This window comes from Sciurus vulgaris (assembly GCF_902686455.1).
Source record: "Sciurus vulgaris genome assembly, chromosome: 2".
NCBI lineage: Eukaryota > Metazoa > Chordata > Mammalia > Rodentia > Sciuridae > Sciurus > Sciurus vulgaris.
The window spans coordinates 42,668,198-42,686,255 of record NC_136462.1 but is presented as its reverse complement, the minus strand read 5'-3'; the positions used below and the strand labels follow the sequence as shown (position 1 = coordinate 42,686,255).

The window sequence follows — 18,058 nt, the reverse complement described above, 5'->3', positions numbered from 1 at the left end:
GCCTCCTGGATCCCACAACCACACCAAACACACCTGACCTCCAGGACCACTGCCGGATCAACTGCATCCTGTCTCCAGGACCTCCAGCTGACCACATCCACCCCTGAGCTGCAGATCCCCATTTGCCAACATATTTGGAAGCCAGAGCAGCCATCTTGGATAATCCTGGAAGCCATAGCTCCGATCTTCGGGTGGGGCAAATCCTATCCTGAGACGCCTGCTGGAGGCTTGAAGCTCATTGTCAGGTACCTCTCATACATCAGGCTACTGAACACTGGGAGGTTTCATTAGTATATGACTGTTATACAGTAGATTTTCTTTTTTCTCCTTTTTAAAAAAAAAATTTAAGTTTTTATTTCTTTTACGTTTCTTGCTTTCTTTTCCTTCTGTTTACCTGTTCCCTCAGAATCGCTTTCTCCCTTATTTACATGCTAACATCCGATTTCTTTTGATTACACTCTCACCCTTTCTATTTTCTAGAACTTCTGTATATTCTTTTATTATCCCATTAACAGCCATATTCTTCATCCCTCTGCATCCTCTTTGTCCTCCATCAGAAACTGCAGACATTATTGTAAACCTGTTTGTTTTACCGAAGATAACATTTGACCTCATTTTGTTTACTATGGCAATTTTGTTATTGTCCCCATAGGGGCTATTTGGTCTAGGATTGCATAGTGTCTGATTTGGGCAATGCTAATATTGATCTCCCCTTAAAGAAAGGGTTTTGGAAACCTTTAGGGCCACTGTAGCCTATAGGGGGAAATCTGCAATACCCCAGATCTGCAGCGCTAGAGGGGAAGATACATGAACAACATGAAAAAACAAGGGAAGAAAATGATCCAAACAAATCTAGATTCTATAGTAATAGAATCCAATGACACTATGTTAGAAGAAATGTCAGAAAAGGACTTCAGATTATACGTGATTAAGATGATTCGCGAAGCAAAGGATGAGATAAGAGAGCAAATGCAGGCAATGAATGATAATACCAATAAGCTGAAAGAGCACCTACAGGAAGCAAAAGAGCATTTCAACAAAGAGAGATTCTCAAAAAAAAAACCAAACAAACAAACAAACGGAAATCCTTGAAATGAAGGAGTCAATAAACCAAATAAAAAACTCAATGGAAAGCATCACCAACAGACTAGACCACTTGGAAAACAGAACCTCAGACAATGAAGACAAAATATTGAATCTTGAAAATAAAGTCGCCCAAACAGAGAAGATGGTAAGAAATCATGAACAGAATCTCCAAGAACTATGGGACATCATGAAAAGACCAAATTTAAGAATTATTGGGATTGAGGAAGGCACAGAGATACAAACCAAAGGAATGAACAACCTATTCAATGAAATAATATCAGAAAATTTCCCAAACCTGAAGAATGAAATGGAAAATCAAATACAAGAGGCTTACAGAACACCAAATGCACAGAATCACAACAGATCCATACCAAGGCACATTATAATGAAAATGCCTAACCTTCAAAATAAGGACAGGATTTTGAAAGCTGCGAGAGAAAAGCATCAGATTACATATAGGGGGAGACCAATACGGATAGCAGCCGACTTCTCAACCCAGACTCTAAAGCTAGAAGGGCCTGGACCAACATATTTCAAGCTCTGAAAGAACATGGTTGCCAACCAAGAATCCTATACCCAGCAAAACTAACCTTCAGATTTGAAGATGAAATAAAATCCTTCCACGATAAACAAAAGTTAAAAGAATTTACAAATACAAAGCCTGCACTACAGAATGTTCTCAACAAAATATTCCATGAGAAGGAAATGAAAAACAACAATGGACGTCAGCAAAGGGAGGAAGTACCTTAGAGAAAAACCACTCAAAGGAGAAACCAAGCCAACTTAAAAACCAAAAATAGCCAAATGACTGGGAATACAAATCATTTCTCAATAATAACCCTACTGTTAATGGCCTAAACTCATCAATCAAAAGACATAGACTGGCAGAATGGATTAAAAAGAAAGACCCAACAATATGCTGCCTGCAAGAGACTCATCTCATAGAAAAAGACATCCACACACTAAAGGTGAAAGGATGGGTAAAAACCTACCACGCACATGGACTCAGTAAAAAAGCAGGGGTTTCCATCCTTATATCAGATAAAGTGGACTTCAAGCCAAAGTTAGTCAGAAGGGATAAAGAAGGACATTTCATACTGCTTAAGGGAATCATAAATCAGGAAGATATAACGATAGTAAATATTTATGCCCCAAACAATGGTGCATCCCTGCACATCAAACAAATCCTTCTCAATTTCAAGAATCACATAGACCACAACACAATAATTCTGGGCGACTTTAATGCACCACTGTCAACACTAGATAGATCTTCCAAACAAAATCCAACCAAAGAAACCATAGAACTCAGTAACACAATGAATAACCTAGACTTAATAGACATATATAGAATATTCCATCCATCAATGAGCGGATTCACTTTCTTCTCAGCAGCACATGGAACCTTCTCGAAAATAGACCATATGTTATGCCACAAAGCAGCCCTTAGGAAATGCAAAAAAATAGAGATACTGCCTTGTGTTCTATCAGATCATAATGGACTGAGAGTAGAAATCAATGACAAAGTAAAAAAAGGAAATTACTTCAACACGTGGAGACTAAATAATATGCTATTGAATGAAACAAGGATAACAAAAAAACATCAGGGAGGAGATTAAAAAATTCTTAGAGGTCAATGAGAATGATGATACAACATATCAAAATCTCTAGGACACTATGAAAGCGGTACTAAGAGGAAAATTCACAGCATGGAGTGCATTCCAGAAAAGAATGAAGAGTCACCAATTAAATGACCTAACATTACAGCTCAAAGCCCTAGAAAAAGAAGAACAGAATAACAGCAAAAGTAGTAGAAGACAGGAAATAGTTAAAATCAGAGCTGAAATCAATGAAATTGAAACAAAAGAAACTATTCAAAAAATTGACATAACAAAAAGTTGGTTCTTTGAGAAAGTAAACAAAATAGATAAACCCTTAGCCACACAAAGAGGAGAGAGAAGACTCAAATTACTAAAATACATGATGCAAAAGGAACAACAGACATCACTGAGATACAGAACATAATGAGAAGCTACTTTGGAAATCTGTATTCCAACAAAATAGAAAGTTCCAAAGACATTTACAAATTTCTAGAGACATATATTCCTCCCAAACTGAACCAGGAAGACATACACAATTTAAACAGATCAATATCAAGCAATGAAATAGAAGAAGCCATTAAAAACCTACCATCCAAGAAAAGCCCAGGACCAGATGGATTCTCAGCTGAGTTCTACAAGACCTTCAAAGAAGATCTCATTCCAATACTTCTCAAAGTATTCCAGGATATAGAAAAGGAAGGAACCCTACCAAACTCATTCTATGAAGCTAGTATCACCCTCATACCCAAACCAGGAAATGACACATCAAGGAAAGAAAATTTTAGACCAATATCCTTGATGAATATAGATGCAAAGATCCTTAACAAAATATTGGCAAACTGTATCCAAAAATATATTAAGAAAATTGTGCACCATGATCAAGTGGGGTTCATTCCTGGAATGCAAGGATGGTTCAACATTCGTAAATCAATAAATGTAATCCATATCAATAGACTTAAGGATAAGAATCATATGGTTATTTCAATTGATGCAGAAAAAGCATTTGACGAAATACAACACCCCTTCATACTCAAAACACTAGAAAAAATAGGGATAGTAGGAACATACCTGAACATTGTAAAGGTTATTTATGCTAAGCCCATGGGCAACATCATTCTTAATGGAGAAAAACTGAAACCATTCCCTTTAAAAACGGGAACAAGATAGGGATGTCCTCTTTCACCACTTCTATTCAACATTGTCCTTGAAACTCTAGCCAGAGCAATTAGGCAGACTAAAGAAATTAAAGGGATACGAATCGGAAAAGAGGAACTTAAGCTGTCACTATTTGCAGATGACATGATTCTATATTTAGAGGATCTAAAAACCTCCTCCAGAAAACTAGACCTCATCAATGAATTCAGCAAAATAGCAGGCTATAAAATCAACATGCATAAATTTAAAGCATTTTTATACGCAAGCGATGAAACAGCTGAAAGGGAAATGAGGAAAACAACTCCATTTGCAATAGCCTCAAAAAAAATAAAATACTTGGGTATCAATCTAACCAAAGAGGTAAAGATCTCTACAATGAAAACTACAAAACACTGAAGAAAGAAATTAAGGAAGACCTTAGAAGATGGAAAGATCTCCCATGTTCTTGGATAGGAAGAATTAATATTGTCAAAATGGCCATACTACCTAAAGTGCTATACAAATTCAATGCAATTCCAATTAAAATCCCAATGACGTACCTCACAGAAATAGAGCAAGCAATTATGAAATTCATCTGGAAGAATAAGAAACCCAGAATAGCTAAAGCAATCCTTAGCAGGAAGAATGAAACAGGGGGTATCGCAATACCAGAACTTCAACTGTACTACATAGCAATAGTAACAAAAACAGCATGGTATGGGCAACAAAATAGACAGGTAGATCAATGGTACAGAATAGAGGACACGGACACAAACCCAAATAAATACAATTTTCTCATACTAGACAAAGGTGCCAAAAATATGCAATGGAGAAAAGATAGCCTCTTCAACAAATGGTGCTGGGAAAACTGGAAAACCATATGCAACAGAATGAAACTAAACCCCTATCTCTCACCCTGCACAAAAATCAACTCACAATGGATCAAGGACCTTGAAATCAGACCACAGACCCTGCATCTTATAGACGAAAAAGTAAGTCCAAATCTTCACCTTGTTGGCTTAGGATCAGACTTCCTCAACAGGACTCCCATAGCACAAGAAATAAAAGCAAGAATCAATAACTGGGATAGATTCAAACTAAATAGCTTTCTCTCAGCAAAGGAAACTATCGGCAATGCGAAGAGAAAGCCTACAGAGTGGGAGAAAATCTTTGCCACTCATACTTCAGATAGAGCGCTAATTTCCAGAATACATAAAGAACTCAAAAAACTCTACACCAAGAATACAAATACCCCAATCAACAAATGGGCTAAGGATATGAACAGACACTTCACAGAAGAAGATTTACAAGCAATCAACACACATATGAAAAAATGTTCACCATCTTTAGTAATAAGAGAAATGCAAATCAAAACTACACTAAGATTCCATCTCACCCCAATTAGAATGGCGATTATCAAGAATACAAGCAACAATAGGAGAGGATGCAGGGGAAAAAGGTACATTCATACATTGCTGGTGGGGCTGCAAATTAGTGCAGCCACTCTGGAAAGCAGTGTGGAGATTCCTTAGAAAACTTGGAATGGACCCACCATTTGACCCAGCTATCCCACTCCTCGGCCTATACCCAAAGGACTTAAAATCAGCATACTACAGAGATACAGCCACATTGATGTTCATAGCGGCTCAATTCACAATAGCCAGACTATGGAACCAACCTAGATGCCCTTCAACTGATGAATGGATAAAGAAACTGTGGTATATATATATATATACAATGAAATATTACTCAGCTATAAAGAATAATAAAATTATGGCATTTGCAGGCAAATGGATGAAATTGGAGAATATCATGTTAAGTGAGATAAGCCAATCTCAAAAATCCAAAAGAGGAATGATCTCACTGATAAGCGGATGATGACTCTTAATGGGTGGTGGGAGTGGGACAAGAATGGAGGAAGGAGGGACTGTATAGAGGGAAAAGAGAGGTGGGAGGGGTGGGGGGGAAGGAAAAAAATAATGGAATGAATCAAACATCATTACTCTATGTAAATATATGAATATGCAAATGGTATGCTGTTACTCCATATACAAACTGAAACAACATGTATCCCATTTGTTTACAATAAAAATAAATTAAAAAAAAAAAAGAAATTAGAAACCAAACACTTGACTTACTTGTGAAGTGCATTTCAAGTCTCTTACTTGTCTTACTGTCCCTTTATCTGCACACTCAGCATCTGTTTGTTACATGAGAATAAATTATTTTTCTTTTCGTGATTTTATTGTAAAATAAAACACATTAGTTTAACCATATGAAATTGACAATATTTAACTGCTTCAGTCTATCAAAATGGCAATGTCATGTTTCAATCCAATATATACAAATAAGAGAACAAAACAGAATGTAAAGTTTAACAAACAAAATTATAAAGAGATCACCCATGTAACCACATTAAAGAAATAAAACATCACAAGCACTCCGAAAGGTTCCATATTCTACATGTCCTTCTCTTCAAGGTAATCCCTATCCATACTTTTGTGATAAATTTTCCCTAATTTGTTTTATATGGTTTTATCATATAAATAATGTATCTTATTTTTCTGTTTTAAAATATTATATCATGAAATTAAATGTGTTATTATCTCTTGCTTTTTTTGTTTGCCTTATTTGGTTTGAGTAACATGCTTGTGAGATTCCTCCATTCTGTAGTGTATGACATGGTTTTCTTACTCTTAGTGGTATAAAGTATTCCATTGCACAAAAACAACATTATGTATCTACACATTCTACTTCAAATGGGTATTTGGGGTGTTTTCACATTAAAATTATTACAAATAATGTTATAACATTCTTTTATGTATACCATTGTAAGTATTTACTTGTATTTCTTTAGGTATATGCCTAGAGGTGGAATTATGAGGAATAGAGTATGTGTATTTCTCAAGAGCAGATGCCAATCTTCTCTAAAGTAGTTGCACCAATTTCCATTGTGACCACTAGCCATCTTGGAAATTATTCAATCTCATCAGACAAATTAGTTCCAATTATTAATGACAATTCCTACCAATAGTTTGAGAGTTCCTATTGTCTTATATTCTCATCAATATTTAGTATTGTCAGACCTTTTGAATTTGCTAATTTGGTCAATATGTAATGAAAACGCATTGTGAGTTTTGTTTTGTTTTTGATTGTTTTCTTCAGTTTCATGATTTGCTGAGTATCATTTCATATATTTATCTGCCACAAAAGTTTTTCTCTTTTTAAAGTGTGTAGTCATATTTTGCATGTATTTCTAATTAGGTTGTCTTTTTTTCTTTTGTAGAAGTTCTTTATACACTTTCAAAACTAATCTTTTGAGAGCTTGTGTATTGCAAATATACTCTTGGCTTGATGATCACTTTCTACTCTTCTAGGGTATTTTTTGATAAACAGAAATCTTAATTTTAATGTGGCCAAATTTATAAATTTATCTTTTATGACTGGGCTTTTTAATTCTTTAAAATTTTTTTTTTTTTAGTTCTCGATGCTCCTTTATTTTATTTATTCATTTATATCTAACTCAGTGGCTCACATTTGCTAGTCAAGCGCTCTACCACTGAGCTACAACCCCAGCCTGGCTTTTAAATTCTTGCATAAGCAATCTTTTCCTATATGGAAGTCATGACAATAATCTTCTATTTGATCTTCTGAAAGCTTTCCAGTTTTTGTCTCTTGCATTTAAATCATTATTATTAACACAATAAATCACTATTATTTTTACTACATATTAATTTCTTCAAATTATGGATCTAAAGATCATTAAAAAGAATCCTTTTTACTTCAAAATAATTATATGCCTTCTTGGGTATGAAGCCTCAACATATATGCTCAACAACAGGTAGGATTATGCCAGTTACATGCATTTCCCTGCATTGTTTGATTAGTTATTTGTCCTTATCTGTTGGTTTGGTATATAGAGAGAATTATAAATAGCTGAAACAGATTACCCATAGAGGTAAGATAATTTTTTATCTTTAAAGAAAGTAGGGAGACTATGCATCTGTGTGGAATAAACATATTGTACTGGATGAATCTCCTAGATGAGGGTAAACTCTTAAGTATATGACCCTTCTAAATATGCACAGATTAAAAGAATTTTCCTGATATCACAATAAGACATCTAAAACTCTTAGAACTCATAAGTGAATTCAGTAAAGTAGCAGGTTACAAGATCAATGCTCATAAATCCAACGCATTTTTATACATAAGTGATAAATCTTCAGAAAGAGAAATTAGGAAAACTACCCCATTCACAATAGCCTTGAAAAAAATAAAATACTTGGGAATCAATCTCACAAAAGAGGTGAAAGACCTCTACAATGAGAACTACAGAACACCAAAGAAAGAAATTAAAGAAAACCTTAGAAGGTGGAAAGATCTTCCATGTTCTTGGATAGGAAGAATTAATATTGTCAAAATGGCCATACTACCTAAAGTGCTATACAAATTCAATGCAATTCCAATTAAAATCCCAATGACATACCTTACAGAAATAGAGCAAGCAATTATGAAATTCATCTGGAAGAATAAGAAACCCAGAATAGCTAAAGCAATCCTTAGCAGGAAGAGTGAAACAGGGGGTATTGCAATACCAGATCTTCAACTCTACTACAAAGCAATAGTAACAAAAACGGCATGGTATTGGTACCAAAATAGAAAGGTAGATCAATGGTACAGAATAGAGGACACGGACACAAACCCAAATAAATACAATTTTCTCATACTAGACAAAGGTGCCAAAAATATGCAATGGAGAAAAGATAGCCTTTTCAACAAATGGTGCTGGGAGAATTGGAAATCCATATGCAACAGAATGAAACTAAACCCCTATCTCTCACCATGCACGAAACTAAACTCAAAATGGATTAAGGACCTTGGAATCAGACCAGAGACCCTGCAGATGATAGAAGAAAAAGTAGGTCCAGATCTTCAACATGTCAGCTTAGGACCAGACTTCCTCAACAGGATTCCCATAGCACAAGAAATAAAAGCAAGAATCAATAACTGGGATAGATTCACACTAAAAAGCTTTCTCTCAGCAAAGGAAACTATCAGCAATGTGAAGAGAGAGCCTACAGAGTGGGAGAAAATCTTTGCCACTCATACTTCAGAGAGTGCACTAATCTCCAGAATCTATAAAGAACTCAAAAAACTCTACACCAAGAATACAAATAATCCAATCGACAAATGGGCTAAGGAAATGAATAGACACTTCACAGAAGAAGATCTACAAGCAATCAACAAACATATGGAAAAATGTTCACCATCTTTAGTAATAAGAGAAATGCAAATCAAAACCACCCTAAGATTCCATCTCACCCCAATTAGAATGGCGATTATCAAGAATACAAGCAACAACAGGTGTTGGCGAGGATGTGGGGAGAAAGGTACACTCAGACATTGCTGGTGGGGCTGCAAATTAGTGCAGCCACTCTGGAAAGCAGTGTGGAGATTCCTTAGAGAACTTGGAATGGACCCACCATTTGATCCAGCTATCCCACTACTTGGCCTATACCCAAAGGACTTAAAATCAGCATACTACAGAGATACAGCCACATCAATGTTCATAGCTGCTCAATTCACAATAGCCAGACTGTGGAACCAAGCTAGATGTCCTTCAATTGATGAATGGATAAAGAAACTGTGGTATATATATACAATGGAATATTACTCAGCCATAAAGAATGATAAAATTATGGCATTTGCAGGCAAATGGATGAAATTGGAGAATATCATGCTAAGTGAGATAAGCCAATCTCAAAAAGCCAAAGGACGAATGATATCGCTAATAAGTGGAGGATGACACATAATGGGGGGAGGGAAGGGTTAGTGTTAGAATTAGGGTTAGGGAGGGGGGCAAGAATGGAGGAAGGAAGGACTGTATAGAGGGAAAAGAGGGGTGGGAGGGGTGGGGGGAAGGGAAAAAATAACAGAATGAATCAAACAACATTACTCTATGTAAATTTATGATTACACAAATGGTATGCCTTTACGCCATGTACAAACAGAGAAACAACATGTATCCCATTTGTTTACAATAAAAAAAAAAAGAAAAGAAAAAGAAAAAAAAACAGAATAAGACATCTTTAAAACTTCAAAATAAAAGTCAGTAATCCAACAAAACGAGAAAAAAGACTTCCATATAACATAATAAATTGAATAACTATTGTGTAATACTAGATTACCAAAATATGCATGTATGTATTTAGTATATGGTGTATACACTCACATGTCTATATTTATATATACATGTGTACATGTACACACATGTGCAAACATGCATGTTTGTTGACATATTATATATGGAGAGAAAGAGAAATGAATTAGTATTTTCAAGGGTTTATCAAAGTTCCAATAATTAGTTCATTTGAGAATAATAAACACATGAATATATACTGTGACCCTTCTGTGATTTTACTCAAAGAAAATTGTCCAGGATAGTAAAGTATTAATGCAAAAGAATAAAATGACATTATTCATAATAGTAAAAAACTGGAAATTAAAAAGAATTCAATGTGAGAGAATGGATAAATAATGGCATATCCACACAATGGAAAATTATAGTTATTACTAATAAAAACTATTTAATGACATGTAGAAATAACTTCAATAATTTATCATAAAGGGAAAAGGATGCAAAATTATATATATAGTATGATTCAAATTTGAAGAGTAAAAGAACAAAACATATATATAGAAAAAAGACTAAAACAATATTCACTGGTATATATAGTGTCAGTTATTTCTGGGTGGTAGTTTTTTTTTTTTGTATTTCAAACTTTCTACAATAAAATATATTTATTTAATACTTAGAGGGAATCCGTTTTAAAGTGATGCATGGTCAATATACAGAGATGCAATCCAAATAATTTATGTAATATAAAAAACTGATGTAATTTGTTACCCTTACTTAGGAAAAATCTGAAGAGCAAATACCTGTATGTCCTTTTTCAAACCACTGATTGCTGTTTGATTGTTTCTGAGGAGTTAACAATCTAAAAGGCAATACATAAAATTTTTATCTTAGTTTGAATTGATTTTCACAAATTTCAGAAATTAAAGCTTTTTTTTTTTTTTTTTTTTTTTTTTTTTGCAGGGGGCAGGAAGGGCTGGGATTGAATCCAGGGCCTAGTGGCATGCCATGTAAGCCCTCTACCACTGAACTACATCCTCACCCCTTAAGCATTTTCTTATTACCTGAACTGCATAAAACTTTGTGAACTTTTAATAGCAGTAACATGTGAACATTTTGAATGGTTATTCACACCAGAATCATTGAACACCTGAAAGAAAAAAATAAAGCATTAGAATTGGCTACATATAATAATAAACATTTGCTAAAGCTATACAAGGCTCTCTCATTTCATTAGCATCACCATCATTAGCAATATAATGACTATTACATTAACTGAAACAACTAAAGTCAAATACTGGAAAACAAATTAAAGACCCTCATGGAATTTGATGTTTGTGGTAAATATAATAACAATTTTTGGTAGTATTTCTACATTTAAGGTAAACCTTTTTAAATTTTATTCCCTTCCTATTTATGACTAATACAGAAAATATTGCCATTTCTCAACTGATTACCTGATTTCTGTGTCCCTCTAGCCTCTGTAACCTTTCAAACTAAATAGAGAAAAGTAAGATGACAAATTAAAAGTCTGAACTTTCTTTTTTATTTCCACATGAAAGACCTAACATTTCATTTTTAACTTTAAATTATTTCACATTAACATGTAACATGCTTTATTAATGTCTGTTTATGACCTTTAATTTTCCCTAAAAATATCTTTGTTTTAAAGATATTTCTTCTTCTTATGACAGATGTTCTATCAATTTTTGCTTTGCATAATTTGGTACAACATGGTTTTTATGATTTCTCGATGAATGATTCTCTTTAAAAATATGAAATATATTTATCCCTGTTAATGCTTTTCATCCTGAACTACATTTTATATGACATTGTTATATCTATATGATATTGTTACACCTGCTCTTTGTTTGCATTTGCCTGACACATATTTTCCATTTTTTATTTTTAGCCTTTGTCAAATTATTTCAGCTGTTCTGTTTTAATAGTATACAACTGTATTTTTTAAAAATATGCTATAGAAGTACCTCTATATTTTAATAGGGGTTTAAACTGGTCCAATTTTTATGATTGCTGATCTGTTCAGAACTTTTTCCAGCATGTTTGTTTTCTGCCTAAATGCTTAAAATTGACACATTCCATTTTTCTTCTGATGATTATCCTTAAAAATGCATGCATAAATGCACATTTTCTCAGCAATGTATAATCAGCATTTATATCTTCTCCCTACATCTACTGCCCCTCCAACACCAAAAATATTAAAATCTTCAGTAAACACTTGTTTTCCTCATTTATCTTCATACCTTCATCCCATATTAAAATTATCTGAGATTTTAGTAGTAGAATTTTAGATTTTTATAATATATATTTGGACTTAAGTTTCACTTAAGTCTCTGTGTGTATTAACTACAAATCAGTGGAAGGGAAATTTTTTTTTCATTGAGGAATTCCCTCTGGCCTGTTTTCAGGAAAAATGGGAAAAAATAAATATGTACAACATCAGCAGTTAGTTATTTAGCTGGTATTATCCTTGTTTCTCATAGGCATCAAGAACCACCCAGGATACCAGCCTGTTTCTCTTACCCATGCTCCCCTACTCACTACTTCCACCTGGCATCGGTCATCCCATTAACGGGGCTTGACCAAAGGTAGAGTAGAGAAACAAAGACGAACAAGAGTTAAGTAACCTAACTCCCTCTGAAGATCCCAACACATTACCCTATTGATTGTCCCTGAAGCTCTATTTTGTGAACAGCATTCTCTTATGCATGTCCTAGGTTATAATTTTCTTCTTCAGTCCAATCCTCTTTTCCTCTTCCAGAGATTTTTCAAGTTTTTGGTTTACTAGATACAGAGCTTGGTATTTCAAAATATTTTTTCCATTATTTTGAAGGCAATGGAGCAGACTATAATCTATGTTCAGACACCATACTAAAACTTGAATTTTTAGACCCCAAAGGTTATGCTAAAGTCTGATTTAACTTATGCTAAAGACTGCACACACACACATCTCTGTGTCCCAAGTAAAGTACATTTCTTATCTCATTTAACAAAAAAGTATTTAATCTATACTACTAAAAAAGAAAAACCTACTTGCGAGTCGTTTTCCTTTTGTCTGAAGTCAATATTGGCAATCTTTGACTGTTGCACAGAACTTTCTTCCTTTTTATCTACATTATAAAATAGTACTACTTAAAATCAATTCCAAAGATAGACTCCAACATCATCTCTAACTTTTTTCTTTTTGTTTTGTACTGAGGATTGAACCCAGGGCTTCATGTACACTAAACTTGCACTCCACCACTGAGCTACAACCCTAGCCCTCATCTCCACCATTTAATCTAACTTTATAATTTAGATAATCAAGTCTTTATAATATTAAATTTAAATTTAAATGCACAATTTTTAAACAATCTAAAACTCTTTATCACTATGTATTTGTTATCATAGTAATTGAATATAAAATGACAAAATGATCAACTGACAAAACTACATTTTCAGAAAGGATAACCAAAGAAGACTAAGTAGTGATAGTAATGATGGAGGGGTAACAGACAACATGGTCAATCTAATACAATTAGTTAACCTAATCTACAGACCCTTGAATGAAATCTAATTCAAATGTCTCAATGAACAAGTCTCAAACACTATTAATATAATATACTACTCATTTAAATAACACATTGCTAATATAATTCCTCAAATTAAAATATATAATTATGTATACTCCTCTGACAGCTATGCAACCCAACTAGAATATGTTTTGTGTGAAAAGTTTCCTTCTCAGAGGGAAAAAATAAGTAGAGAAGACATTTCTTGTTTGCTCTCAGACTCAAAGCAGTATTTTCCTGAGCAAGTCTCCAGTTTTGTTTGTTCTTGCATATGCCAAATGATAACTAAAATTTCTTTTTATTTCTCCTTCCGTCGGTTTACCCAAACAAATGAAGTTATTGAATAATAATTCTGTACCTGTAACTCTTGGCTCTGAAGAATGCATCTTTTTTGGTCTTGCAAATTTCTGAGATTCATAAGGAAGGAATAATTGAGTGGATTGAGGGATTTTATTCAATACAAGCACATGCTCATCTTTTTCAAAAATTCTAAAAAGAAGAGTGGATTACATTAAATATGAGTTAAGTAAAAATTAACATATTTTGAAGTAAGAAGAGATATTTAGATATGATATAGTTAAAATCCTCTACTTTTTAAATAATGAAACTAAATTCCAGAGAATTAAACAGACTTTTATCCAATATTATTGAATTACCTGGTAATAGTGTCAGAGCTAAAACATACTTTTCCTGATTAAATCCAGTGGCTTCTCAGTATGTCACACTTTCATTTTTAAAACAAGATTGTTTTTGTTTTTGTTTGGTACTGGGGATTGAACCCAAGAATACTTAGCAACTGAGCCACATTCCCAGGTCTTTTTATATTTTATTTTGAAACAGTTGGTTAGGGCCTCTCTCAATTGCTGAGGTTTCTAACGTGCAATCCTTCTGTCTCAGCTTCCCAAGTCACTGGGATTACAGGTTTTCATCAATGCACCTGACAAATAATTTTTAATGACTTGTCAAACATATCAAAAACATTTTAAACCAAAAGTTGAAACCATAAAAGCAATGTTTTAGATTTCACATACTTTAAACTTTAAGAAGACTTATTTGGAAATAACTAGCATGAATGCAGAAATCACTGAAGCAGTAGTATATCATAAGTGGGTCTTCTACATTTTCTATTGGAAGATAATTTCACTGACTGCTTCCTAAATCAACAAGGTTGATAAGTGCTGTCAAAATACTCCATCTATGTGTGATCTATTAAAATGTATAAATGCATTCTACTGTCATGTATAACAAATTGAAACAAAACAAATAAAAAAATACATTGGTACCCCCTTATCAGTTAAAGATACATTCCAAGCCCCCCCGGTACCAAACCCTACATATACATAAATACATAAACAAATTTAACACCATTTTCATCTTACTAAGTAAAGTACTTATTACACATTGTGGCTTTTTCCCCACTATGGTGGATTTAACACAGGGGTACTTAACCACTGAGCTACATCTCTAGTCCTTTTTATTTATATTATTTTAAACTTTGAGACAGGGTCTCCCTAAGTTGCTTAGGACCTAACTAAGTTACTGAGGCTGGCCTCCAGCTTGCAATCCTCCTGCTTCAGCCTCCTAAGTCTCTGGAATCACAGGCATGCACCCCTGCACCCAGATGTGGCCTAACTTTTGCAATATAAGGTATGAGAGCAAAACTAGCATAAATTTCTTTTTCCTTCTTCACAATTTCATGGATAGGTAAATGTTCTATTCATAGACCTTAGTATTCTAAACATATGATTTTTTTTCCTTATGTTAACAGCTTTCACCTTTTCACTTAAAGAATTTTACAGTTTCTATTTGACTTATCCAAATTGCCAGCATCACAAATCTTTCACTTTGGGGTCATTTTTAAGTAAAATAAGAGTTACTTGAACACCAGCACCATGATACTACAAGTCAATGGGATAACTGAGATGGTTACTGAGTAACTAACAGGCATGTATGTATACAGCTTAGACATACTTGAACAAAGGGATGATTCACATCCCAAGTAGGACAAAGCAGAATGGTATGAGATTTTATCAGACTATTCAGAACAGAATACAATTTAATTATTTATTTCCGGAATTTTCCATCTACTATTTCTGGATAATGATTTACTACAGCTGAAACCATGAAAAACAAAACTATGGGTAAAGGGGTACTACTGTATATACTGTGCAAAAAATGATAAATATTTATATAAGTTCTCAATATACAGAATTTTATACTAAAATATTGTCAGTAAAGCAAAATTCTGTATCTTTGCCTATTTTTCCAATCAATTCCATCATAAAACTAAAGACATAATGCCATAGATATGATACATGACAGTACAGCAGGTTGGGGAGGAGGCCAAGCAAATAACAGATCCAAGGAGGTGGGATTGGGGAAATAAAACTCAAGAGAGGAGCATGTTGAAAAATCAACATAAAGGCAATGGAGCCTGAGGAATGAAAATTTAGAAAAAAAAGGGCACTGGCAGAATGAAAAAAAAATAGAAAGTAGATCACAAACAGCAAGAGTAACACTTCTATTTTTTTGTCACACAGTAAGAGGCAAAATTAATAACTTTTTCTTCATGCCTCCACCACTACAGTCTATTGTATCACCAACAGGACAAAAAAACAAGAAAACACATGATGCCATGGATTAAGTCACAATTGTGGACTCATCTACACTCTCTATAGTAAAGAAAGAACTAATCAAGCTGGTTGACAGGGTGATAAAAAGGTGGATAGTACATCAGATATGCTGTTGCTACCCTCTCTCCCTCTCCAATTATAATATCCTCGGCCTCACTAAAGCATAGTATATAATGAGTATTAGTTCATAATATTTAAATTAATATTTTTTCATAAGAAATTAACAGAAAATAACTTACACAAAAATTATATTAGGACAGACTACAGAATCAAACTTTTAGATGCAGAATTTCTGTTCACATAAAATCCAATTTTAAAATTTACCTATACCTTTCTTTCAATTCCTTTCTCTTTTCTGTATATTTTTTCTTTTCTTCAAGAGTTTCTGAATGATTCTTGGTTTCATAAATTCTTGCAATCAGCTAAAAAGAAAAATGGGAAAGCAAAACAAAATAATTACCTGCAAAGAAGTAAAGGATATATGTTTTATCTTAATTGATGAATATGATTTTTTTTTGATAGAATCACAAGATTTGTATTTTTGGTAGTATTTACTATCTTCTATTGAAAGTTACCAAGAGTTACAGCAACATTAAATCACATCCCTTTAACTTTTCCTTACTACTAAACTTGCAATTATAAATATAAAAAAGAATAATCATAAACAAAATAGACATTGAATTTTTATATAAGGACATAGTTACCATATATTTTAAAGGAAATAATATCCATGTTTCTCTCATCACTAAAATTATATTGCTGTTATTTTGTACCTTATAACTATGAATGATAACTATAAAATCTAATATAATTTTCAAAAAATTTAGGAAATTAGGTACTATTTTCAATTTTTTCTCAAAATTTGGAAATTATGAGTTCTTGTATCTATGTGAATCAAAGTAACAATTCAATGGATGATACTAAAAACATTGAATAAAACCTTAAAAGTTTAACAGTTTCTAGCCTGGCTTTCTAAAGATTATAAACTACAGTCGTAAATTTTTTCAAGATTAAATTATTTAAACTATTTACTATCTTGTTCCCTTATTTAAAAACACTTGTTGCCTTTTAAATGCTTTTAAATTCCTATTACAGGGCCATAGGTATCAGGTACAGTGGATCAAACCCACCGCCTATTAATGAGGCCCTGGATTTGATCCACTGCACCACAAAGCCGGTAAGTAAATTCCTCTTAACTAAGCTACAACTTGCTCTTTCCTTAGGAGCCCCAAAAGTCAAACTATTCCCCAAAATTCAGAATCAAATAAATTCCATACCTGCAATACATTTTGGTTTCAAAGTAATCTGAAGCAAATTAATTGGCCTCTCTCCACATTGAGGCTATCTTAAAAATAGCTCTTCTAAGGTTGACAACTAACATGCTATTATACATTAATATATATTTTAGAAACAATAACAAAATATATACCTTGTTTAAAGAATTAATTTCTATTTCTGCTTCATCTACTTCTTTCTTCAATTCAGATGAACTTTTGGTAACCTTGTTGACATGTTTAAGGATATCTTGTGTTTTACATCTCAGGTTAACTCTTTTTATGTTAAGGAACTATGCGTGCAAGTACTTTACATTTATAATACATGTACTATGTCAGAAATAGTTAATATCATATATCATTTATATGTGTGATCTATACAAGCAATTAAGTAATTTTAATAACAGTATCTGAAACAGGTAAGATTAAATATTTGGCAGACTAATGAAGATAATTTATTATTTCTATTATATATTGAACTTAAAAATAACATCCATCCAAACATTTGTTAGAATTTTTTCTTTCAGTTAAATATTTTCACAAGGTGGTATTTGCTTTTTTAAACCCAAGTTCATTGTGTCAATGGCATGACTAATAAAATATAATCAATTCAGGCCCAAATTTA

At 33.2% G+C, this 18,058-nt stretch overlaps 1 protein-coding gene across 1 annotated transcript in view; it reads right to left on the bottom strand.

Annotated features, from left to right (window-relative positions):
- The window catches only part of LOC306653041 (protein SIX6OS1), a gene marked incomplete at both ends in the record, with an annotated part of 41,950 nt that overhangs the window by 13,233 nt on the left and 10,659 nt on the right, over positions 1-18,058 (bottom strand). The window contains 7 exons of the mRNA XM_079125831.1: positions 5,957-6,018; positions 10,758-10,816; positions 11,019-11,104; positions 13,009-13,085; positions 13,885-14,015; positions 16,490-16,581; positions 17,589-17,709. Coding sequence (XP_078981957.1) covers positions 5,957-6,018; positions 10,758-10,816; positions 11,019-11,104; positions 13,009-13,085; positions 13,885-14,015; positions 16,490-16,581; positions 17,589-17,709 — 628 coding nt within the window. The remainder of the gene's footprint in view (positions 1-5,956; positions 6,019-10,757; positions 10,817-11,018; positions 11,105-13,008; positions 13,086-13,884; positions 14,016-16,489; positions 16,582-17,588; positions 17,710-18,058) is intronic.